The following is a 23,947-nucleotide window of genomic DNA, read 5'->3' as shown; positions in this document are numbered from 1 at the left end:
ACCAGGATGGCTTTAGCTGTACTTAGTACTGACAAAACAAGGCTACATACAAGGAGCACGTAGTCTCAGTAATCTCAATCACGTACGTTCACGTCTCTTGGTTTAATGCCAGGAAATTCACCGTTCTGTGTTACGACAGGGACAGGAAATTTACATCACTAAAGCATATTGCAAGGTTAACTGAATGTGATTTCTGAATTTTTTCCAGCTAGTATCAATTACTGGTATTTTCTCTGCATCTGCTTTATATCAATCACGTCAAAGCAAAATTATCGGGGCATTATATTGCCAAAGAGCCCAAGCTCTAGAATTTCAAACCTTCTTTTGCTCATAAATCTCCGCACAGCATTTTACCCGGACAAAAAAGATAGAGCTTTTCAAAGAAAAAAAAAGCTCCGCCCATTAACCCGTCACTAAGCAGGACTAAGCCGCCGCCTGCGCGGGGCCCACCCCAACGAGCCACCTATTCTGTTCCGCCTTCCTCCGGCCGCCCCCTGCCCGCAGCTCTGCTCTTCCAGCCAAGCCACCGCAAAGAGCGCAGCAAAGCTGGCCACCCTCTGACAGCTCAGCTCCTCCCAAGCTCCCACTCCTATATCTCTTCTCCCATCCCCCCCAAACCCTAATCCCCAGCCCAACACCTCTCTCTCTCTCTCTCTCTCTCTCTCTCTCGGACGCAGGCTCGAAAGAGTTTCCAGAGCGTTCCTGAGAGATGGCAGAGGAGCCGCAGCAACAGGCCGCCGCTGCGCCCGCCGCGGCCGAGGTGGTCGTGACCGAGGCGGCGCCGGCGGAGGCGGAGAAGAAGGCGGAGGTGCCTGCGGCGGCGGAAGCGGAGCCCGAGGCCGAGGCGGAGAAGAAGGCCGATGAGGCGGCGGTCACCGCCGACGATGCGGGGGCCGGCTCGTTCAAGGAGGAGAGCAACCTTGTCGAAGACCTGCCCGACCCGGAGAAGAAGGCGCTCGACGAGTTCAAGCAGCTGATCGCCGCCGCCCTCGCCGCCGGTGAGTTCAACCTGCCACCCCCGCCGCCGCCGCCGCCAAAGGCCAAGGAGGAGCCCAAGGCCGAGGAGACCAAGACGGAGGAACCTAAGGTTGAGGAGCCGGCCAAGGAAGAGCCCAAGACCGAGGAGCCCGCCAAGGCCGAGGAGGCGGCGGAGGAGACCAAGACCGAGGCCGCTGCGGAAGCCCCGGCGGAGGAGACCAAGGCCGAGGCGCCGGCCGAGGAGACCAAGGCCGAGGCTGTTGCCGAGGAGGCCAAGCCGGAGCCGGAGGAGAAGACCGTCGTGGTCGCCGAGGAGGAGAGTGCCACCAAGACGGTGGAGGCAATCCAGGAAACCGTCGTGCCCACCGCCGCCACCTCGGAGGAGGCCGCGGCAACGGAGGCGGAGGCGGAGACGCAGGAGGCCGCGCCTGAGCCCGTGTTGATCTGGGGTGTGCCGCTGGTGGGCGACGACGAGCGCACGGACACGGTGCTCCTCAAGTTCCTGCGCGCGCGGGAGTTCAAGGTGAAGGAGGCCATGGCGATGCTCAAGTCCGCGGTGCTGTGGCGCAAGCGCTTCGGCATCACCTCGCTCCTCGACGCCGACCTCGGCCTGCCGGAGCTGGAGAACGTGGTGTTCTACCGCGGCGCCGACCGCGAGGGCCACCCCGTGTGCTACAACGTCTACGGCGAGTTCCAGGACAAGGAACTCTACGAGAAGGCCTTTGGCGACGAGGAGAAGCGCGAGCGCTTCCTCAAGTGGCGCATCCAGCTGTTGGAGCGCGGCATCCTGTCGAAGCTGGACTTCTCGCCCAGCGGCATCTGCTCCATGGTGCAGGTCACCGACCTCAAGAACTCGCCGCCCATGCTCGGCAAGCACCGCGCCGTCACCCGCCAGGCCGTCGCGCTGCTCCAGGACAACTACCCCGAGTTCATTGCCAAGAAGGTAACGGCTCTCAGCGTCAATTGAATTGTTGATTTGGAATTTTGTTGCTGCATGATTAGGACTCAACGTTGCCACAATGATTCGAAAAAATAGTTCGTTAATTTGAAAGATTCCAATTTTGCGCAAATGTTGTTCAACGTTGGGACTGAATGATTGGGCCAAAGCTTATTCTTTGGGTACTGTGATAAAGGTTGAACCTTTATGGTGTCATGGACTTTTTTATTCTGATCCGGTTGGTTTGAGTTGACTGTTGTCGTTTGGTGTGTGCTTTGGTAATCATAATGTAGGTTGGGATCTTTTCCTTTAGTTAATTTTTCCACATGATCAGGCTTGGATAACTAGTGTGTCGAGACATTGTTTACTGTTAGAGCATGAAGTTGATTACATATTGAGAAGTTTCTTGAATACCAAATGGAGTTTCAAATTTGTTTGGTTCACCTTCAGGTGTTCATCAATGTGCCATGGTGGTATCTTGCTGCCAACAAGATGATGAGCCCGTTCCTCACACAGCGCACCAAGAGCAAGTTTGTCTTTGCTAGCCCGGCCAAGTCAGCAGAGACTCTCTTCAGGTTTGGCACCAAAAAATTGATAGTTTCTGCTTATTAGACCGTCCAGGCATTACGTTCCTAATGTATTGGCTATCTTATCTCTCAAAATTCAGATACATCGCACCTGAGCAAGTTCCAGTCCAATTTGGAGGTCTCTTCAAGGAGGATGATCCTGAATTCACCACCTCCGACGCGGTCACCGAGCTCACCATCAAACCCTCATCTAAAGAAACCGTTGAGATCCCTGTCACCGAGGTTGTTCTTACTAAACATCCTAATTCACTTTTCATGAACATTGCAGAGTTCTCATGGATTGCTGCTAACAACTGTTTGCAAATGTACGGTTTTTGCAGAACTCCACAATTGTATGGGAACTCCGGGTGCTCGGTTGGGAGGTGAGCTATGGGGCAGAGTTCACCCCCGACGCCGAGGGTGGGTACACTGTCATTGTTCAGAAAACAAGGAAGGTGCCTGCCAATGAGGAACCGATCATGAAGGGAAGCTTCAAGGTTGGCGAGCCTGGCAAGCTTGTGCTAACTATCAACAACCCTGCATCCAAGAAGAAGAAGCTCCTTTACAGATCGAAGGTGAAGAGCGCCAGTGAATGAGTGCGAGGCCGCCTGGGTCCTACAGTTACATGATCAACAGTTCACCTGAGCATGATAGAAGAGAGAAGAAACCTTTTGGTTTGGTTCATTAATTTATTGGGTTTGCTGGTTTTTGGTTCACATTCTATATTTTGTTTGGTTATCAACCAAAGTGAGCTTGTTTTTGTGATAGTAGCTGGGAAGAAGTATAATGACATTGTGATGGATGGTTGTTGAGGAGGGGAGGGCAGGGGAGAAAAAACTATGGGAAGGACTGGGGAATGTCTGCTCCTCTGTAGATGTGTCTGTACATTGCATCTCTGGATTCTCATTGATATGTTAAATTTAGGAGTACTTGTCTCATCATAATTCAATCCATGTTACTCCGCATGTTGCTTCTCTTCATGTCCTTGTCCCTGTTAATGGAACGCTGTCTGCTGTCCCTGGATATCAGGATCTCTATGCTCCAACCATTTCCATGCTCATTTGCTGCAACAAGTGGGATGTTTTCGCAGGAAACCAGCTGCAGAGATCATCATGGATTCACAGAAACTACTGCTTTGATCATGTACTGATGGCTGCACCGAGGATGAAACTATCTGCCATACCCTGCTTACTGACAGCACTGCGCTTCTCATTAGGGAAAGGATTATAGAAAGCAAACCACGTTTCCATCAGTCTCCTCTGCATAGACCACGCATACCTGGGGTGCCTTCCAGAAAACAAGCAGCAAAATGACAAGGCTGCAGGCCAAACAGAAAAGGTTGGGTCGGGCGCTTGTGCTGCTAATGATGGGCGTAAACTAGCGGGGGCGGAGGAACATCCAGAGGCGAGGCGGGGGCCGCCGCTCCTTCCAAGGCTGTCATCGTGTTCCTCAAACGACAGCATGCAAAGGAAAGGAAAGAAAAAAAACCCCTAAAGCGACGGAAAGCGGGGCCGGAACAGCTGTTGCAAATAAAGAAGGCGAAAGAACATGGTGGCGGATGGCTCCTCTGCAGCAGTGGCGCAAGACGAGGAGGAGAAGACGACCTCCACACCCCCCCCCCCCCCCCGGCCCGCCCGCCCGCCCGCGACCCCAACAAGGCCAGCAGTAGAGTACACTCATGTCCAGATTGGCCATGTGCTCGGAGGCGCCTTTAATGGCCTAATCGCGAGGGCATTTCTTTCTGTGTGGGGAGCTCAGGCGCCGCCGACCGGGCGCCGCCGATGGAGGCAGGTCGGCAGGAGGACCAGGAGCTGGGTTTACCGGTGGGGTTTTGGAGAGTTGGCATGTGCGTAGACCCGCATTTTTCTGGTGCTCTCTCTCCCTCCCTCCCTCCCCCGTCTTTGTGCAAAGGCTCGGAGGGCCCCTTTTGTGGCCTTTTTAATCGTGGGAAAAGAAGACGGGTCATGATGATTGGCGGCGTTGACATGCGCCTCTGTCATTTTTAATTACCCCGATTTGGAAAAAAAATGGAAAATGCTTATGATATAATGGAATATTTTTAGATCAAAGGTAACACTTCCCTAGCCCATTTTGTTAATTGAGAAAACATGTGTTGACTCAATAGGAATGAAGTGTTGAAGTGCTGGTGATGACAGAGAGGCTCTTAAAAGACGAAAAAAAACTTCATGCGCCAAAACGTTGCACCATCTTATGTTAAAAAAAAACATCGCACCATCTTCCCGGTTCTTCCAAAAGTAGATCCTGGACCTGGAATAAAGGGCTTAACAAATTCTCTTATCTAGGAAACGTATTCAACGAAGACATGAAATCTTGCCATGTATATCCTCAAAAGACAAAGTTATTTCTTATCAGTTGTCATTAGGTTGTTATAGGAAATTAATCACAGAAAAATATGTCTTTCCGCTTTATGTCTCTAATATTGACAATACTAGCTTGCAAAGGTTCAGTAGGGTGAACACCTTACTAGTCCAATACCAAACTAAAGCATCATTCCAATCTTCTAAATGGATGGAAGTGACAACCTTGAGCAGTGGCGGATCTATAATGTGAATTTTGAGCACTGGATCTATGATGTGAATTTAGAGGGGGCTCATTGCCCCTTCTTCTTCCCCCTCCTCTCATTTTCTTCCTCCTCCTCTTCTTCTTTCCTAGTTGAAAATTGTTGTTGTTGCTGGTGGGGGCGTGTGTGTTGGTTGGGGGGGGGGGGGGGGGAGGGCTTTGGGGCTCCATGGGTTGCATGGGGTAGGAGGGGGGCTCCAGCCCTGCCCCCACGTTAGATCCGCCCTATGAGACACGACGCACGTACGCATGTCGGTAACTAATAAAATTCATTTATACAGGCTAGACAATATGCATGGATGTAGGGTAATAAGATGTAGTTCATCAATCAGTTCGCTGACTCTAGATCTGCCTCTAGCCTGGTGCACTTCTTCAACTAGGCAAACAACGGCGGCAAGATGACTACCGCCAACACCGGTGGCACCATGATGTTGAGGATTGGGAACATGTCCTTGTGGGTCGTCAGCGACCCAAAGCGAAGCGCATCCCTAGCATCGCTGATGATCAACTAGAGCATCCTCTTGATGAGGGGGCGGATAAGCCGCAGAAGAAACGGTGCCGCCTGCCACTGGCCGTCGAACCCTACAATCATGGTCAGCACTCTCGAAACAGCAAGCACGGCGATATTACACAGTTGAACCTTATCCACCATGTTGATTAGCAGTCTAGGTAGCTAGGGCTCGCGTACTGGCTGGCTAGTAGTAGAATCCATGAATTCCCAAGAGGAAGGGGGCTCGAGACCCCCCCCCCCCGGGCTCGCTTTAGATCGCCACTGATCTTGAGTAACTTCTACCATTCTTCATCAAGTAATTATTGTGATGTAGGTTTGCGGGCCGTGCGAGTGCAGCTACATACTCCTTCTATTTTTATTTAAATATCGTATTAGGTTTATCCTAAGTCAAATTTGGTTAATTTTGAACAAGTCTATAGAAAAATATAGCAACAACCATACTACCCAAATTATACACTATCAATATATATTTCATGGTAGATTCAATAAAATAAATTTGGTATTGTAAATATTATTATATTTTCTATAAATTTAGCTAAAGTTAGCTAAGTTTAACTCGGAATAAATTTAATATGAAATAAAAATAGAGGGAGCACGTGCGGCTCGGGCCACTTGCGTGACGATCTAGTGCTACCGTGGTATCTGGATACTCGTACACTGAGCTAGCAATCCGCGTTCGTGCGCGGCGAAACCCAACAACCCAATTGTCGTCCGCTTGTTGCCCTCGGAACGCGAACTGGGCAGCGTGTTTGGGTTCGAATCACCGATAGGACGGACCACGACGGCTGAGTCCGTATCCATCTCGTCCGCGGCCCAAAGTGTTGGACACGGGACCGGGTCCGTTTCGCGTTCGGCCTCCGGCTCCTAACGAGAACCCCCCGACCAACAGCGTCCGACTCGAAAGCCACAACGGCAGGCTTGGCGCCATAAAACGCAGACCCGCCGGGCGTCCCAGGAGCAACACGAGAGATCCTCTACACGAGATTGAGAGAGCAATAGCGCACGCATCGAAAACCATCGAGAGGGAGCTAGTTCGGCGACCGGCGCGCGTCATGGGGCGCCCCAACCACCTGGTGGCGTGGCTTCTCCTCGCCGTCCTGGCCCTCTTCGTCCCGCCGAGCGCCGCCGCGCAGATCAGGACCACCGACACGCGCTGGAGCTTCCACCTTCCGTTGCCCAGCGGCGTGACCGGCGCCGAGAGCCTCGCGTTCGACTCCCGGGGCGGGGGGCCCTACGCCGGCGTCTCGGACGGCCGCGTCCTCCGGTGGGGCGGCAGCGCCGCCGGCTGGACCACGTTCGCGCACAGCGCCAGCTACCGGAAGATCCCGCTGTGCACGGCGGGGGTGGTGCCGTCGGAGGAGACCGAGAGCATGTGCGGCCGCCCGCTGGGCCTGCAGTTCCACGCCGGGACCGGCGACCTCTACATCGCCGACGCGTACCTGGGGCTCATGCGCGTCGGCCCGGGCGGCGGAGAGGCGGAGGTGCTGGCCGCCGGCGCGGACGGCGTCCCGTTCAACTTCGTCAACGGGCTGGACGTCGACCAGGCCACCGGCGACGTCTACTTCACCGACTCGAGCGCGACGTACCCAAGGCGCTTCAACACCGAGATCATGATGAACGCGGACGCGACGGGGCGGCTGCTCAGGTACGACGCGCGGTCCGGGCGCGTCGCCGTGCTCAAGTCCGGCCTGCCGTACCCGAACGGCGTGGCGGTCAGCCCCGACGGCGCGCACGTCGTGGTGGCGCACACCGTGCCGTCCCAGGTGTTCCGGTACACCCTCCGCGGCGCCGGGGCCGGGCGGTACGAGCTGCTGGCGGACCTGCCGGGGTACCCGGACAACGTGAGGCGCGACGGCAAGGGCGGGTACTGGGTGGCGCTGAACCAGGAGAAGCAGCGGCTGGACGCGACGCCGGCGACGGCCCCCGTGAAGCACCTGGTGGGTGTCCGCCTGGACGCCGACGGGGTGGAGACCGAGGAGCTGACGGCGGCCAAGCGCGTCACGCTGAGCGACGTGGCGGAGAGGAAGGGGCAGCTGTGGTTAGGGTCCGTGGAGCTCGAGTATGTCGGCCTGGTTGCTTGAGCTGCTGCCAACACAGAGTCGTAGGTAGTGTCGTTAGGGGTTGGATTAGGAAAGATGAATATAGGTAGTAGTATAGTTACAGTTAAGCAGTAGCTGCATATGGTCTCGTGACAAAGAATTACCAACATTGTTATTACCGATTGATAAAGTTAAATCATTATTTTTCATCCCCCGTTTAATCTGATCTGATGTGTTAACTTCATCAGAGCTTGTGTGTGTCCGTGCTGACAGCTTGACAGGCACCCAATCCACGTTCTTTTTCCTGAAGAAACCTGCTCTGCTTGCATGATCGGTTTCATCCTTCCCGGTCCCGGGTCCAGCCAAACCTCACGATCGCGATCCCGGCGTCAGCGCCGGCGGCACGCGCGGCGTAGCAGTGTCAGTGAGCAAACAGCGCGTGCCTATCTCCAGGAGTTTTACGCACATGCACGCGCCAAATCCTAGTAGTTCTCAGTCAGAAAAGTTTCTGATACGTGGATACGAGAAATATGGTACGCGGGACGTGGATTGATAATTCTAAATTTTCAATTCATCACGGTATACCTCTTCAGAATGTTTGATTTGAGGATGAAATTATAATTCTCAGATAATTAAAATGATGTACGATGTATCCGGAACGTAGCTACGGAATGCGAATATTCTACTCGGCTTCTCTAAAGGAGATCCCAGGATCGAATCTTTTTATGCTATTTTCCTAATCTGTAACACCTTTTTAGACTCCTTCTATAGAGTAATTCACATAGAACGATGGGCTGGAGCTTCCTCAAATCAGGAGCTTTTATGCCATCTTTTTTCCCTCGATGCAGCAGCCGACGAGGTGAACCAGCCTGGAGGCCCATTTACACAAGCCGAGCATCCAGCAGTCTCTCTCCATCGTAAAGCATATCCATTCCTTCGTCGAGTCCAGGCGCCGCCGCCAGCCCCCAATGCGGCGATTCTCCTCGACCTAGCGCCGTTGCGTCGCGCCGCCCAAGGCCGCTACCTCACGCCGCTCCAGCGTTGCGCCCCCAGCCGATGCCACGTCGCCGGCCGTCGGAAGCCAGCCGATGCTCTCCATCTTTCTCTCGATCCAGTCTGCCTGGAACGGCGTCCCAGCCACGATCCGTCGTCCGACCCGCGCCGTCCCCGATCCGCGATCCGGAACGAAAGTTCCGTGAACGGGGATCGCGGCTACGATCCGCGTTCCGTGTGACTGTTGCCTCCATTTGATTTCCTTTAAAAACTAGCAGAGGGCTGCAGAGAAAAACCAGTAGCTGTGCCGATTCAGGCGGTCGCTGTGGGTCGTGTAGTCTCGTCGCTGCCCCGGGTCGGCGCTGGCCCAGGTCAGGCGCCAGAGCCGCTGTTTCTTGCCGTTGGAAATTCAGAGGACGGCTCTGATCTTAAGTTGAGCGTACCTAGACCATGACGTGAGGGTACTTTGCAGCAGAAACCGTACTGTCGATTAGGGAAAAGAGGAACCGGACAGCAAAGGCTGGTACTGGAGAGGGCTGAGTTGTTATTGGCTTGCATCAAGCGTGCCTTCATTTGCTCTCTTCCTCAATTATGTGCAGTCCAGGTACTACTGCCTCGGAGCTGTCATATCTGTAGCGGAAACGAAAAATGACCAATGTTTTGATCTCCCATGTACTCAAAAGGTCGCAACTGGGTACTGTCCAGCCTCAGAAAAGGAGAGCCAAAGGAAAAGGCTCCGCTCCAGTGGCCAGTGTGTGAGGAAAGAAAGGATGAAAAGGCGGGAACCTAAAACGAAAGGGACGTGTTTTGGGTTGAGAACGTGAAAAGCTCTGCTTTTGCAGTCTCCCTCACCGGAAATCCTCCACTGTCCAATGCAAATCACAGATTACAATTACATGGCCTGTAAAAGCGCTGCTGCCGGCTACACCGTTTTCAGCTGGACCATGATGATTGATGAACTTGGGTGGGTGAGACAGTCAGAGCAAGTTCTGAACCTCTGAAGCTGGCCGTCCCTGCCTGAAAATGGTTGGTCACTGGATTGTTGACCGCCCAAAGAAGCATGAAACTAGCCTGCTCTGAGCAGTTCCTGCCAGAAGGTCGGACCTTGGATTCCATTTCCATGGCAACGTCGCAAAACCGATGCGCGCTGTTTGCAGCAGCACTGCACTGCTTTTTGGAGCCTCGCATGAGTAGGCGGGACCAAAGTTCCAACATTCCGGTCATGTGTCTTTCCTTGTGCTGATGACACGCAGCGAGACGCCTTTTCCTTGTATTTTGCATCCTCGGGTGCTCAAACTTCAGAGCCTAATTGGCTTAAGGCATCAACTGATGCTGGAACAGGATGCTGCCCTTAGTGGCTCCTGATGATCGCCGCTGCTAAGGAAATTCGGCTAAAGTGGAAGAAGAACAAAGAAATCGATCTGACTGACAGTTTAACGGTTACGTCTGTCTTGAAGATAGTATGTTCTAGTAAACAGTATCTACATCGTATCTGTCATCATGATCTAGCCTAGTAGCCTGGACTCTGAAGATGATTTAAAGATGCTTCCGGACAATTTCAGATATACTCCCTCCGTTCCAAATTGCAGTTCCTTTTGGCAAATCTATATGCATAATTTTTGTTACGTATCTAGACATACTATTTATCTAGATGCATAACAAAAGCTATGTATCTAGATTTATCAAAACGACCTAACGGAGGGAGTACTTTATAGTTGCACGGACTGGCGAGCCAGTTTATCCTGCATTCTCTGACCCGTTCAACCAAACACAAAAGCTTGGGATAATCAGATAATGTTGCTCTTCTTTCCGGTTCTGATCCTAGAGCAACAATTGGCACAGATCAACTATTGACGCAATCGAGCTGAGCAGAATCGTGGGTTCTCATGGCATTATTGACAATTGGCAGTTAGTACAAATTTGCAGCAAAGTGCTTGTATAATCGTATTTGATGATATACATCAACGAGCAGCTACCTAGCATAAAGTACATTATATCTGGAATCTCCTGGCAAGGTACTGATGGATCTCAGAGCACAGTAGTACTACCATTACAGCTTGTTCTAGGAGATCCTTCTTCCTTCAAGCTTGTCCCGGAGATCACGTACCACAAAGGCAGTCCTTCCAAACCTCTGTGTAGCACACGGCTTGAACCTGGGTAGACTACCACATTCACATATTAGAAGCAATAATATGTGATGACTTCTACTTTGGAGCAAGGATATAGTATATATACACAGATTTTTCAGGAACTGGCCCCTTCAACCTTTATACATCCCTCTTTTCTTGTCAAACGTGGTTTGTGAGGAAGAAACCCAGCTGGTGAAGATATTCGATTGTACCGGCCTTTAGCTTCTGCCTTCATTGTTAAATTGAAGGATGAAGTCAGATAGAACACTGGTGTCATTGTATGTGTTCCTCGTGGATAACCAACTGTCATCAAGTTGAACATTTACATCCCTGAAGCAAGAAAAGGAATAAGGTGAGCTGTTCAGATTTTATGCAGCATCATTGCCTAATAAAAATCTATCCATACTCCCAGTGCTATATTTTCCTGCCACAGCTTGGTGAATGGTGAGTGATGACAAAACACAGCTAGGCACAGTTAAGTGTTAATGGTACCCTTGATTATCAAGAATGACTTGAACATGCAAAGATAGCATGCAGAAAACAAGGCATGAACGTAAAACATGAACTGTTTTTCTTTTGCATAATGGAAATTTAATACCTTTTTAGGCTAAGTACTTCGTAATTTTTCCTCAAGTAATCAGCATGCTTAGTGAGGGCATCCTGAGCATAACCCTTGCCAACAGTTCTAATTGCAGCTGTGTTTAGCAAGTTTTCTAATGAACCATGTTTTTGCAGTAGTTTCACTGCAGTCTTTCTACCAAATCCCGGAACCAAGTGCTGGATTCCTGGAACACCATCTGCTTCATCACCCATGAAGCACCCTGTCCAGCACAACTTCCAATTCATTAGTTGCTCAGATATAACAGACTTCAAATGGTTAAATATACTTTTTTTTTGTGAACGAACAATGGTTAAATCTACTCACGAAGGCTTAAATCTGCAGTTGGATCACACTTGTACTGAGCGACATAATGCCTTAATGTATAGAAAGACCATCGCCCAATCTCAGGAATGGGCATAACTAACTGAACATCGTCGGATATCAGCTGCTTGAAGTCTTTATCTGGTGATGCTATGACAACTCTATAACCTTTCTGTAAAACCTGTTCTGTCAAGGTAGCCACCACATCATCTGCCTCGTATCCGTGGACTCTTACAACCTGAATGTGCCGTTTTCAAATTGTCAGATTCAAGGATTCGACCTGAGAAACATTCAGGGACCGTTAGTTAAAAATGTGCTGGTTCACCCACCGGTACATTGCATTCGCGGAGAACGTCGACGACGCGCGAGTCAGCGCCCGTGCCAACGCCGCGAGCCCTATGAGCCTTGTACGACGGCAGCAGCCGCCTCCGGTACTCGTTCCCTCCTTCCCCGTCTAAAACCTAAGGCCAGGAAGAAAATTTTCAGAAGTCACCGAACGATGGCTCCTCTTTTCTAGAGTCCGGGAGGGTATGTATACTCACAGCGACGACAGGGTCGCGGAGGCTGACGTGCGCGAAGAAGAGCGCGAGCCAGCGCGCGAAGGCGCTGAGGCTGCGCTGGGATCCGCGGAAGCAGAGCGGGTTGACGTCGAGGAAGAACACGCGGGGCTTGGTGGGCTTCGACGGGGCGCCGTCTCTGCCCGCCAGATGCTTGCGGGAATGCCTCGCCGACGGCGGCGCGCTGGAGACGGCAGAGGTGGAAGTAGAGGGCGAAGAAGAGGCGGTGGCGGCTGGAGTCGCGACGAGGCGGAGTGGACGAGATCTGTAGGGCGTCGCTACCAGTGCGGCGGTGACCGGCGACGCTGCGACCGCCGCCCCCACGGCGGGCAGCGGCAACGTCAGCGACGTGGGCATTGCGCTTGGTTTGAGGGTAGAAGCGGTCGGTGATGGGGAAGTTGTGGATAAAAGGGCCGAAACAAATAGTGAGGGAGTTTTTATGGGCTGCTGCACAAGCCCAGACATGTTTTTGGGTCAAAAGCCCATACCATTTTCATGGGCTATACTTGTGAAGTATGAAAGGCACATAAAATTCATTGGTGCTTTTCTTGTTTAGAGATTAGAGATTAGAGATAGAGAATATCGAAGCTCCTATCTCACCACGCAAGAAGGATCTAAAAAAACAAAAAAACTCATCACCGCATTTCTTAGTGCGAGGAGGCAACAGCCGCGACAAACATTCGTAAGAGGACCATGCCCGCAACTTACCAGCTGAAAACGTTTGGATTCATGGGGTGCGCTGTTCGCTACTGTTTTCTGCTTCGCCTCCGTTTTGCAGTCTGCTGCTCTGAAATCTGAACGGTGTTTTAGGTGCTAGATGAGGCATGAACATGCTGGAACGCCAGGTGTCACGATCTTTCCAGCAAAAAGTCTCGGTCTACAAAGAAGTCTTCTCATTATTTTTTTTGGTCTTGGCGTGTGGCGTCGGCGTGAATGGAGGCATCATGCCACGGTCTGAAACTCTGCTGTATCCGCAGTCTCGTGGCGTAGGTTCATTGAACCTGGGCAAGATAGTGTGACCGTTAGGACGGGAAAGTTCGACGTATCGTTGTGACGTCTGCGGTGAAGCCAGACTCGAGTTCATCGAATTTTTTTACATCCAAGTCCCTTTACCTGCTTCTCGGCCAAGGACCAAGGAGCGCTTTGAATATTGGTGCAGGCTGTGATGGGATCGAATCGAATGCCGTGTGCGTACTGCCATAGTGATATTCCATCGACGTCGGGATTCGCACGCTAGCTTTGAGCTGAAACGGGAGCTGAGGAATTACTTCAAGTGGATAAGTTTAAGGGCACGCAAGTAGTACTAGTTTTCAATTTGTTTGTCAGCATGAAAGTGGACACGATGCGACAGGATTCGATGAACTCATACACTCTGAACCTGGCTACGTACCACAGTCCAGATCCACAGCGAAGCCTTCCAACTCAAAAACCTTCCTTGCAGATTATCCGCTCGATTCAAAGCCGAAAAGCGCTCAACGTGCCAGTTGATGTCGGAGCCCAACTTTGATAGTGTGAAGCACATTTTTTAGATGGATACTGTGATCCACTGCTACATGTAACGTGTCAAACGTAAGCACGGACGTCGCCACTCGCTTCAAAAATTATTAAAAAATGTGTCCCTTTACGCTTTACATCTACCAGCCTGGACCGCCGTCTCATCACACGACAAAAAAAATCCGTCGACTCGGCTAGCTAATTCACGGAGACTGAAGCTCAAAAAAAATCATGGCGACTGACCGGTTGGGCCCATTTGCAGTCACCAACGACCACGACGGCCCGTGGCCATGGCCCAAGAGCAGGCGCCCACCGCCCAGGCAGCCAGCCAGCCCTCGCCAGGCACGTCCCCGTCCTCCCGGCCCGAGGGCAACCGCATCGACCGTCCCCGGCCGGTTCCCCGTCCAGGTTCTTCCTCCCGTTCGTCCATCCTCACCACCACATCTCACGCGACGCGACCACATCACACCACCACCAACCCACATCCCTCGCCTTCATCAATTGGAGCACGTCGCCCATTCATTCCCCTCCTCCTCCCTCAGCTGCTACCCTCCGCCTCCCCAATTCCGACGCGTCATCTCGTGCTCCCCCAATTCGCAAAGCCTCGATTGATCCCCGAAGGCTCATGGTGTTCTCCGCCGCCGCTTCCTCCTGCGCCGCCCGCCTGCGCTGCAGCTGTCGCGTTGGTGGTTGTTGTTGTTGACGAATTAGCTAGCTAGGGTTTGTGATTTCGCGTGGATCGGTTGGGGAATCGGCAAGGTATGGATCTCTCGCGGCCTGCATCGTCGGACCTCTCGCTCGGGCTCCATTCCCACGGCCCCTCCCACGCCCACGCCCGCGTGCACGCGGTCCCCGCGCCGCTGCGGCTGTTCGGCGACTCGGAGGACACGAAGCCGGAGCGTCTCGGGGGCGGGGAAGCAGGCGGGGGGATGGAGGACGAGGAGGACGGGGGTGACCAGCACTTCTCCCTCCTCGGTCACTCACTCTGCGTCAAGCGCCCGCGCCGCGCGGTCAACGGCGGCGGGGGCGGCGGAGGAGAGACCTCCTCCTGCTCGTCCTCGTCCGCGGCGCTGCGCCCCGCGAAGCGGCAGGCGACGGGGGAGGGCAGCGGCCCGGATCTGGAGACCCGCCGCGCCGCGGTCCGCGCCTGGGGCAACCAGTCGCTTGCGGAGGCCGACCCGGACGTGCAAGCGCTGATGGAGCGCGAGCTCGACCGCCAGGTGCGGGGCATCGAGCTCATCGCGTCGGAGAACTTCGTCTGCCGCGCGGTGCTCGACGCGCTCGGCAGCCACCTGACCAACAAGTACTCCGAGGGGCTTCCGGGTGCTCGCTATTACGGCGGGAACCAGCACATCGATGCCATCGAGCGGCTTTGCCACGAGCGCGCCCTCACTGCCTTCGGTCTCGACCCCGCCTGCTGGGGCGTCAATGTCCAGCCTTACTCGTGCACGTCCGCCAATTTGGGTGTCTACACGGGGCTACTTCAACCCAAGGATCGCATCATGGGGCTGGAGCCACCGTCAGGCGGCCATGTTAGCCACGGTTACTACACGCCGGGTGGGAAGAAGGTGTCAGGCGCCTCTATTTTCTTCGAGAGCTTGTCGTACAAGGTGAACCCACAGACTGGGTATATTGATTATGACAAGGTTGAGGAGCGGGCAATGGATTTCCACCCCAAAATTCTCATCTGTGGTGGGAGCTCATACCCCAGAGAGTGGGATTTTGCACGGATGAGGTTGATTGCTGATAAGTGCGGTGCGGTGCTTATGTGCGACATGGCGCATATCAGTGGGCTTGTTGCAGCAAAGGTACATGACTACAGCTGAGACATTATGATATCTTACAATTTGTTTCATTATATCCTGCTTAATGGTGTGCACAACAGTACTAGGAGCAACTTCTAGGCCAATGTTTTGTAATCTTATAGTTAGTATGGCTGTATCCTGCTTAACAGCATGCACAATTGTACTAGATATACATCTTAGTGTCATATACTCATGTGATTGCTTTACTTGGAGGTAGGAGTAGTAATTTTGCTAGAGAACTAAGATCACAAGCTAGCCGCCAGCTGCTCTTGAATTACGATATCTGAAGATTTCTGGCTTTTTGCATATCCAGGTTAGCATTTCTTGGGTAATTTGACTATATCTTGCTGAATAATCTGCAGTGATACCTTTATCCTAGTACTTGAAGACCGGCTAGAAGATTATGTATCAAAAACTATATTGTCTTTTGTGTTTGGAACCTAGAAACAATGTCGGCCACTATATATATATATATGCAAATCGAGTAAATCCTATTGTTAAAAGATCTTACATATTGATAAATACAGAATAACACAAGGTTCTTTTTCTTTAGGTCCGGAAAATTATGTATTAAGCTACCTTGAAAGATTTTAAACACAAACTTCTTCTTGGTCTTTTACCGTGGCAAAAACTAAGTCACAGCGATGGAACTTGTTGCTGAGTTTAGGACTTGCATCATTACCCGTGGCCATGGTTGTTGCTACCTTTTTTCTCAGGAATTTTTTTAAACAATATTTAAACCCATTCAATGCATGATCTTGATGTCTGGTCTATTAGTTAGGTCGGTACTGTAGTCTGATATGATGTTTAAATGCATAAGGCAACATTCTGGTTGTATTTTGTGCTGATTTTGCTCTTGGTCCCAGATATATAAGTTGACATGTGGATTCAGACAATGTGTTTGGCCAATCACCTATTACCTGAAAGATGAATGTGCTTTATTGGGGTCCTATTCATTTTTTATTGTTTGGTTTTGTCTATGTTAGAAATGTCATTATAATTGTAATGCTAAGGCAATCTGACACCTTTTACCACTTAAATGCATTGCAACTGAAATGAGCATGTTTTGCTTCAGCATATCAGATGTTGCCTTGCAAACTCTTTTTTTCTTATTGCCTATGAAGTTATAATCCTAGCTTCAAAGAAAGTTGTCAGTACGATATGTAGTTGCACTTTGCCCTCCACCTGCAACACAAACACTTGCCTGAAAGAGCTTAAACAAAAAGGCACACTCCCTTGCTGACAGGAGCGTGGTACTTATGGTTGTTCCGACTCAAATCACGCTCATATCGAACTTGTATAGTCTTGTACTTTACTCATAGGTGATACTGATTTTTAATCTTCAACATGACCATCTTAAATTTGTTTGCTGTAAGTTCATGTTTGCTTGTGTGATATACACTTTGCTAGTTCAATGCTCTTTGATGTTGTTATGTGATGAGCTGTTTGTTGCTTGCTGTTTAATTATGAGATGGACATGCACTGCTCACTGAGCATGTTATGCTGACACTTGATTATTTTGCCTTTGTAGGAATGTCGTAGCCCCTTCGACTACTGTGATGTTGTTACGTCAACTACTCACAAGAACCTTAGGGGTCCTAGAGGTGGTATAATATTCTTCAGGAAAGGGAAAAAATTAAGGAAAAGAGTTGGATCTTTTTCTCAAGGGGATGAGGGTGAATACGACTTTGAGGATAAGATAAATTTTGGTGTTTTCCCTTCAATGCAAGGAGGACCCCATAATAATCATATTGCTGCCTTGGCAATAACCCTGAAGCAGGTAGCAACTCCTGAATACAAAGCATACATTCAACAAGTCAAGAAAAATGCCCAGGCTTTGGCATCAGCCTTGCTCAGAAGAAAATGCAGATTGGTTACTGGTGGCACAGATAATCACTTAGTGCTTTGGGATCTCAGAACTCTTGGCTTGACCGGTATAGTTCTTCCTACTATTTTCCTTAATCACTGTCTGCCCACTTAAATGTTTTTTTATATAAATTGTCATGTTTTTATTATTTTTTCCCTTTTTGTATAAATGCTTATGATGTTGTACATTAAATTTGGATAGGCAAGATCTTTGAAAAGGTCTGTGAGGCATGCCACATATCTATCAACAAGACACCAATTTACGGGGATAATGGCTCAATATCTCCTGGAGGTGTTCGAATTGGTTAGTTCTTTGAACTCCAACATTGTTTTTGGCCTTTCATGTCTGTCCTCAAGTATAAATACAAAAGATAGTCGTACTGATACAATTGTGTTGCTGCAGGAACACCCGCAATGACTACTAGAGGTTGCTTAGAGGATGATTTCGAGTTGATTGCAGAGTTCCTCATCAGGGCGACTCAGATTGCTAGCAATGTTCTGAAAGAACATGGGAAACTACAAAAGGAGTTTCTACGTGGACTACAGAACAATAAAGATGTTGTAGAACTGCGTAATCAGGTCGAGGCATTTGCATCACAGTTTGCGATGCCAGGTTTTGATGTATGAATGTGCATATATACCACATTTGCAATTATCCATATTCATCGATCATCAGCAACATTACCGTCCTTCAACTCGTCCCATACTATCAGTCTCGGCTTCAGAACGATTAGCGGATATTTTTTTTTGTTAGTTACCGGTCTTGACTCGATTCAAGCAATTATATGTACAGTTCACTGCCAAAGTTGCGGATTATGTATGTAGTGAATCTTGGTATGATGATTTTCTATAGGAGGTTAATTTTTCTCCTACGGGACCTGTGTTGCTTTCTGAAACCTGTGGTTGTCCAGGCTGAATAAGCTTAACCATCTAATCTCTGGTTAATTGTTACATGATTGGATGCGGTAAAATGTACTGGTGCGTACGATCTGTCGAGCCATTGAGCAGCAAGTGCTTATATGTCTTTACAGCTGAGTGTTGAGATTTTGCTGCTTTATTGTTTTCATGATCTTGTTGAATCCTTGTCGAATCTATGCTGATACTGGGAGCTTGTAGGTAGATTTTTGCTGATGTTAACATCTTGATCTTGTCAGCATCCCTCTTTTGCGGGTCTACACTCCGGCCTGAATGTACATCTCGTGTAGACTAAATGCCCACAACAACGACACGGATGTCAATATTTTCAGCTAATGACATCATGGCGCTCCTTTCGTTCGTTGTCGGGGAGAGAAACATCATGAAAACTTCGTACCTCGCCGGCTTGCAGCCTAAGTCCGGTCTCAGCCCCGACTCGCGCCCCTCGTTTGTTTTCCGAGACCTGACCGGGACACCAACGCCTCCTTTTCTTTCCGGCCATGATCCGCTTCAGTTGCCTGTCGCCCGATCGATCCATGGGCAATTGGGCATCGTATCCCATCTGCCACCCCCCGATCTTTCCTCGAGGAAAATGATGACCCGGCACCGATCCATCGACCCGACGTCGCGAGGAGCCGAACACGGGCGCCGGCAAAGGGCCAGAGGTCCTTTTTTTTTCTTCAATGCCCAGCAGAAAAGCCGCGCAGCTCCCCAGTCCCCGTCCCGGGCTCCCGGCGGGCAGCCGTTCCAGAAAAAACGCTTTAATCATTGCGATCCACCACCCGCTGCCAGCCTCCGGGGACACCGGCCCATCCCGACAAGCGCCACGGGACGCCGCCGCCACAGTGTTCTTCGCAGCGGTCATGTGTTGCGCCCGCGCCCGCGTTCCCTTCCCGTCCGTCCATATCCCTCGTTGCCGTCGGCCACGCTTCGGGTCTTCGTCCTCGGCCGGCCGGCGTCGGCACGGCGGGGCCAGGAATCAAAGCTAGGGGAGCCGAATCAAGTTATATCATATTAATAAATAATAAATCTATCTGTAACGGTGTTTACAATGTTGGCGTCAGTAAAAAGCTACGCTAGAAATATATTTTCACACTGAACAACAATCAGATCGCAGGCTCCAAACGACAAATATTAGAAGCATCACTTCTGAACGCGCTCATATAGAATACGCTGCCGCGTGACACAGTTACAAACAAATCTAATAATAATTGTAGTTGTAGAATATAAAGTATGATAGAGTACTTTTTATATTGTAGTGTAGCATGAATAATTATATTTCACCGATGACAACAGATGGCCAAAAGATGAATAAACTGACAGTTCTTTTACATTTTTAGCATAATATGTAGCTTAGCTATAGAAAAATAACTTACATAAAAAATAATCTGTATGCCTGGTAAATAGGATAAACAGTACTTGGTTCTATAAACTAGAAGTCCTAATTATTGAAAAAGACCTAAATAATTTATTTATGATTAGTCTAAATCAGTAGCCTAACCTTGCCTAACCTTGTTTATCTGGATCATCGGCGAGGGGTACAAGAAATTGCCGGACCCCCGATTCTTGCGTTGGTGGAGGCCGTGATGATGGACGGGGACGGAAGTGAGGCCGCCACTACGAGTAAACAACTGGCGAGATCCTCGGCGTTTCACACATTGCTTTCAGGGTTTCGTTTTCTTTTTCCTAACGGAGAACGAAACAGTGCCTGGCCTGAAGTGGCACCCGGTGGATACGAAATGGGCGCCAAGTAATAATGCTCACGCCGCTCGGCTTTTGTTTCCTCCTACGCCTCTCGTAGTCTCGTCTGATTGAGCGGGCACCTGGCCGTGGAGAAAGGGGGCCATCATGGCTCCCCTTTTGCCGGCGATGTGATCCGCGTCGCCGTCGCCGGCGAGGTCGGTAGGCTCCGGCTCCGCCAAAGGCATGGCAGGCAGTTGCCGTGTGGACACGGGAGATGCTACTGATGAGTGATGAGCTTGCTAGCCAGAGCTACTGATGACTTGGGTGAAGTTTTCGTTTCCGTGGAGATGCCTGACGCGAGCTGACGAAATGGTCGTGAAGTTGAAGCCGCGGAAGTGAGTGAAATCGGGGAGTGTAAGGGCTGAAGCAAAGCAAGCGACCAGAGCTGGGCTGGCCTGTTGTGTTCTTTTTCCAGCGGCGATAGCAAGGGTCCAGCCTACGCCACACCCCCAGGCGAACAAACAAAAAGCAACCTTTCGATGCGCAGCTGCGAGTGTGCCGCCGATTCCTAAACCGAGATCTCTTCCTGTGATCGATCAGTTGCATCTCCCCTCCCAGCTCCCTCCCCCTCTCTTTCATCCCCATCATGTCTCTCCTTTCATGGCAGAGACGCAGACGCAACAACGAGAAAGGAACAGCATCATGGCCATGGCCAACCGAAATGCTGCGACAGAGACTCCATCACTCTCTATCCATCCCTAGACAGGGATGGAGATTAGAGAGAGAAAGAAGATGGGGACAGCATGCTAGTATTGCTATAGCTAGGGACACTGCTAGTACGAGTACGAGTACGTATTAACTTTGCTTGTACCACCATGCAAGCAAGCAAGCAACAAGCATCATGCATTCATTCATGTGAATTCGTGATGATGATCTTTATGCTGGGGCCGGGGCTGTGAGCCTCGATCGGAGCTGCGGCCGATCGATCGATCGATCAGTGGCTGCACAGGTCGGAGAGCTCCTTCCTGCCCTCGACAATGTCGTCCAGGAAGTCGTCGAGCTGGCACACCAGGCTGTCCGTACCGGTGCGGAGCACGTCTAGCCACGCCTTGAGCTCCTCCACCTTGTCCTTGACGACGCCGCCCTCGCACTTGCGGCCCGCCGCGGCGGCGCGCTCCACCTCCTCCCGCGCGGCCTCCACGGCGGCGCGCGCGCACCGGAACTCGCACATCCTGATCCGCGGCGCGCCGGGGCCGTCCGAGTCGGCCTCCTCCGCCATCCTCTGCTGCAGCATTGCGATGGACGCCGCGAAGCCGCCGGCGGCGTCCGCGCCGGCCTCCGCGGCGCACGGTCCCCCGGCCGCGGCGTCACGGGAGACGGCGCCGCTGGCGAGGATGAGCAGGAGGAGCGAGCTCGCGTTGTGCAGCGCGTAGAGGAGCCCCCGGAAGCCGTTGAAGCCGGTGAGCCTGGCGTCCGTGGCGCGCAGCACCAGCCGCTCGTCCAGCTGCAGCGAGAGCGGCGCGATCCTGGCGTCCGCGAGCGCGCGGTTCTCCTCCTCCGCGGCCATCGCCTCCCTCCTCGACGCCGAGATCGCCCTCATCACCTGCGCGCACCGATCAGCAACCGGAGCCAAGAAATCTTCAGACTTCAGAGAAAGAAACATAGCACCAAAAGCTTCACCCGATCATGATTACACTCTCGATCGATCGCAGGGTGTTCCATTCAACGGAAAGCATCCGAAGACCAACTAACCTGGCGAGTGGCGAGAGGGGAGGGGTCCTGGAGCCAGTCCTCCAGCGCCGCGGCGGCGCACGAGGCCGCCGCGCAGTACCTCTCGAGGGAGGCGAGGCCGAGCTTGACGGCGAGGCAGGCGTCCCAGAGGCGCGCCGTCTCGTCCATGTACTCGTCGAGCCACCGCCCGCCGGGCGGCAGGTGGAGCTGGCCCACCATGAGCGTCAGCTGTGAGTGCAGCCCCCTGAGCAGCGCCGCGGCCCGGAGCAGCGCCGGCAGCGACGACAGCCCGCCGGCGCGGCCCAGGTCGTCCAGCCCGCGCGCCAGGGACGTGAAGAAGGCGTTCATGGCGTCCTCCGCTGCCTCTTCCGCTTCCGCCGCCGCCGCACTGTTGGAATCGGGAAAGGGACGCCGGCTCGGCTGGCTATATATAGCTAGCCACCGCGCGGTGCACCGGCACGGCAAGCAAGGGGGAAGCGAAGAAGAGAAGGAGCAGCGGGGCAGAGGAGCAGGAGAGCACGAGACTGGGGGAGAGAGGCAGGGCGACAGACACGGGAGGGGAGGAGTGCCGCGCGGAGGAGCGCAATGATGCGTGTCTAGACGGGAGGGGGGAGGGTGATGATGGCGAGAGGCAGCAGAGCCATGGTCGCCGCTTGCTGCCGCTCGCCTTCCCTTGCGTTCCCGGCTCGCTCTGCGCGGGCGCGCGGGGCGGCCTTTGTGCTGCGTCCGTGTCCGTGCGGCAGCGGGCAGGTCGCGGCGTGTACGGGTGGGCGTGCTTACCAAACTTTTAACGTGCCGGGGTTCAGTTTGCTCTGGTTTTCAGCCTATCAGGGGAAGGAAGGTTAGCGTTCACCGCGGTCGTCGGTTTGACCGCGTCGGTTTGACCACCGGGAGGGGCGGTGCGGTGTGGATCCCTGTCAGCCAAGTGGGGCCCTTGGAGCTTTCCTGCTGGCGGCATTCGTTGAATTCCCCTGCCCACTTGCCTGCTTATTCAGGTCCGTCCCTGAACGAACCTATGCAGCTCTTCTTCTTCTTCTCCCCTTAAAGAGTCTCTGTGTAAATGGTCTTGACTCTTGAGTATCTTCCTTTGAAATTCAAAATCGCTGGTCTTTCCAAAAAAAATTCAAAATTACTATCCTTTAAAATGATCTAAAATCATCCTCCGTTAAAACATCAGCAGGAAGCTTGTCGTTGCTCGGATTAGGTTTCTCCGGAGCAGAGGCTTCTCCAGCAAGGTTTATTACATTAAGCAATGCGATGTTTAGTGCCATCAGTCCTCGCGTTATTCGATTCTATCTCATACCACTGCCCTCCTTTATTCCCTTAACCCCCTTTCCAACTCAGATCGAGATGCAAATCTTATCCTGCCAATCCCCCCCACCAGCATCATCTGAGCTCACTCAAATTCCCCCACAGTCCACCCCGGCTCCTACCGTCAAGGAGCAGCTTGCAGCCAGAGATCTCCAGAAATACCGGGATGCTCATCGGATCAGTCCAAATCTTTCTCATCACCCAAGCTTTCACAAAACACTTGTCCAAATCTTTCTCATCAACCAACTCCAGTTCTCTTCTCCATCTCAAAACATGACCGATCAAGTGATCATCGATCCTACGAAAAGAAGGCGAAAAGAAAAGGAAAAAAGAAGAGGTAGTAGGTGCCATTGAATTCACTGGGATTTGCCTGCCAGCCTCTGCTGCGGCCAGAGAGCACTACCTCCCTGTCTCCCCGGGGCTGGAGGAGGAGCAGTAGCCCGACATGCATGAGATTAGCATGGTTCCGGTCTCTGCGAGCAGCCGAGTTTTCGTGCTGCACTCCGTGTTCCCGTCCTGCCTGTCACACGCGCTGGGATCCCAAAGCCTGCCTGCCGAGACATGTTCGCAGGGAACGCAGGCACCCGTAGCCTCGCAGGGCAGACCGGAGCAGCGGACACGCATGATCACGGCGCACGCCATGGCGTGGCGGCAGGGCGCGGCAGCGAGCTCCCGAGCTCGAGGACCGGACCGGCCGGGCGGCAAGTTTCCTTGCCCAGGCCCGTGCCCTGTCTCAAGTCTCAACCCGACTCCCCGTTTCTTTTGGGCCTTAGTTTGCAGGTAAATTTTTTTATCCTGAGTGGATGACGTGATTTCCTCTGGGATTAAGAATTTCGCAGGCGGAAACTAGGATCAAAGAGCGGTGGTAGTGGTCAACAGAATCGACCCTGAGGTCCCCCAGATCCACGCTTTTGACTAAGCGGCATCAGA

General features: G+C 52.0%; 5 protein-coding genes across 9 annotated transcripts; 3 read left to right on the top strand and 2 right to left on the bottom strand.

The window, feature by feature from the left end:
- Positions 1-497: 497 nt before the first annotated feature.
- Positions 498-3,446, top strand: LOC112895332 (patellin-3-like). The gene is made up of 4 exons (XM_025963280.1): positions 498-1,921; positions 2,366-2,490; positions 2,583-2,724; positions 2,823-3,446. Exons 1-4 carry the CDS (start codon positions 710-712, stop codon positions 3,075-3,077), a joined length of 1,734 nt encoding a protein of 577 aa, XP_025819065.1. The 5' UTR covers positions 498-709; the 3' UTR covers positions 3,078-3,446.
- Positions 3,447-6,550: 3,104 nt separating this feature from the next.
- Positions 6,551-7,785, top strand: LOC112895477 (protein STRICTOSIDINE SYNTHASE-LIKE 10-like). The gene has a single exon (XM_025963429.1). It carries the CDS (start codon positions 6,625-6,627, stop codon positions 7,651-7,653), a length of 1,029 nt encoding a protein of 342 aa, XP_025819214.1. The 5' UTR covers positions 6,551-6,624; the 3' UTR covers positions 7,654-7,785.
- A 2,684-nt stretch (positions 7,786-10,469) lies between these two features.
- Positions 10,470-12,595, bottom strand: LOC112893016 (5'-3' exonuclease). 5 transcript variants are annotated; one of them, XR_003228732.1, is made up of 6 exons: positions 12,198-12,595; positions 11,985-12,116; positions 11,659-11,893; positions 11,332-11,554; positions 10,840-11,063; positions 10,470-10,766 (listed from the first exon to the last, which is right to left on the bottom strand). XR_003228732.1 is itself a non-coding variant. In XM_025960151.1 (5 exons), exons 1-5 carry the CDS (start codon positions 12,567-12,569, stop codon positions 10,952-10,954), a joined length of 1,074 nt encoding a protein of 357 aa, XP_025815936.1. In that variant the 5' UTR covers positions 12,570-12,595; the 3' UTR covers positions 10,470-10,951. The 5 variants fall into 5 exon arrangements, 1 of the variants encoding a protein (XP_025815936.1); XR_003228733.1 differs by having other exon boundaries at positions 10,470-10,757; XR_003228734.1 differs by having other exon boundaries at positions 10,870-11,063.
- Positions 12,596-14,145: 1,550 nt separating this feature from the next.
- LOC112893015 (serine hydroxymethyltransferase 7) lies at positions 14,146-18,330 on the top strand. The gene is made up of 4 exons (XM_025960150.1): positions 14,146-15,514; positions 17,043-17,445; positions 17,580-17,681; positions 17,781-18,330. The coding sequence occupies exons 1-4, from the start codon at positions 14,468-14,470 to the stop codon at positions 18,002-18,004; spliced, it is 1,776 nt and encodes a 591-aa protein (XP_025815935.1). The 5' UTR covers positions 14,146-14,467; the 3' UTR covers positions 18,005-18,330.
- Positions 18,331-20,653: 2,323 nt separating this feature from the next.
- LOC112894741 lies at positions 20,654-22,451 on the bottom strand. The gene is made up of 2 exons (XM_025962541.1): positions 21,728-22,451; positions 20,654-21,578 (listed from the first exon to the last, which is right to left on the bottom strand). Exons 1-2 carry the CDS (start codon positions 22,052-22,054, stop codon positions 20,970-20,972), a joined length of 936 nt encoding a protein of 311 aa, XP_025818326.1. The 5' UTR covers positions 22,055-22,451; the 3' UTR covers positions 20,654-20,969.
- Between the last annotated feature and the right edge of the window lie 1,496 nt (positions 22,452-23,947).

Source organism: Panicum hallii, chromosome 5 (assembly GCF_002211085.1).
Source record: "Panicum hallii strain FIL2 chromosome 5, PHallii_v3.1, whole genome shotgun sequence".
NCBI lineage: Eukaryota > Viridiplantae > Streptophyta > Magnoliopsida > Poales > Poaceae > Panicum > Panicum hallii.
This window is presented reverse-complemented; position numbering and strand designations above follow the sequence as displayed.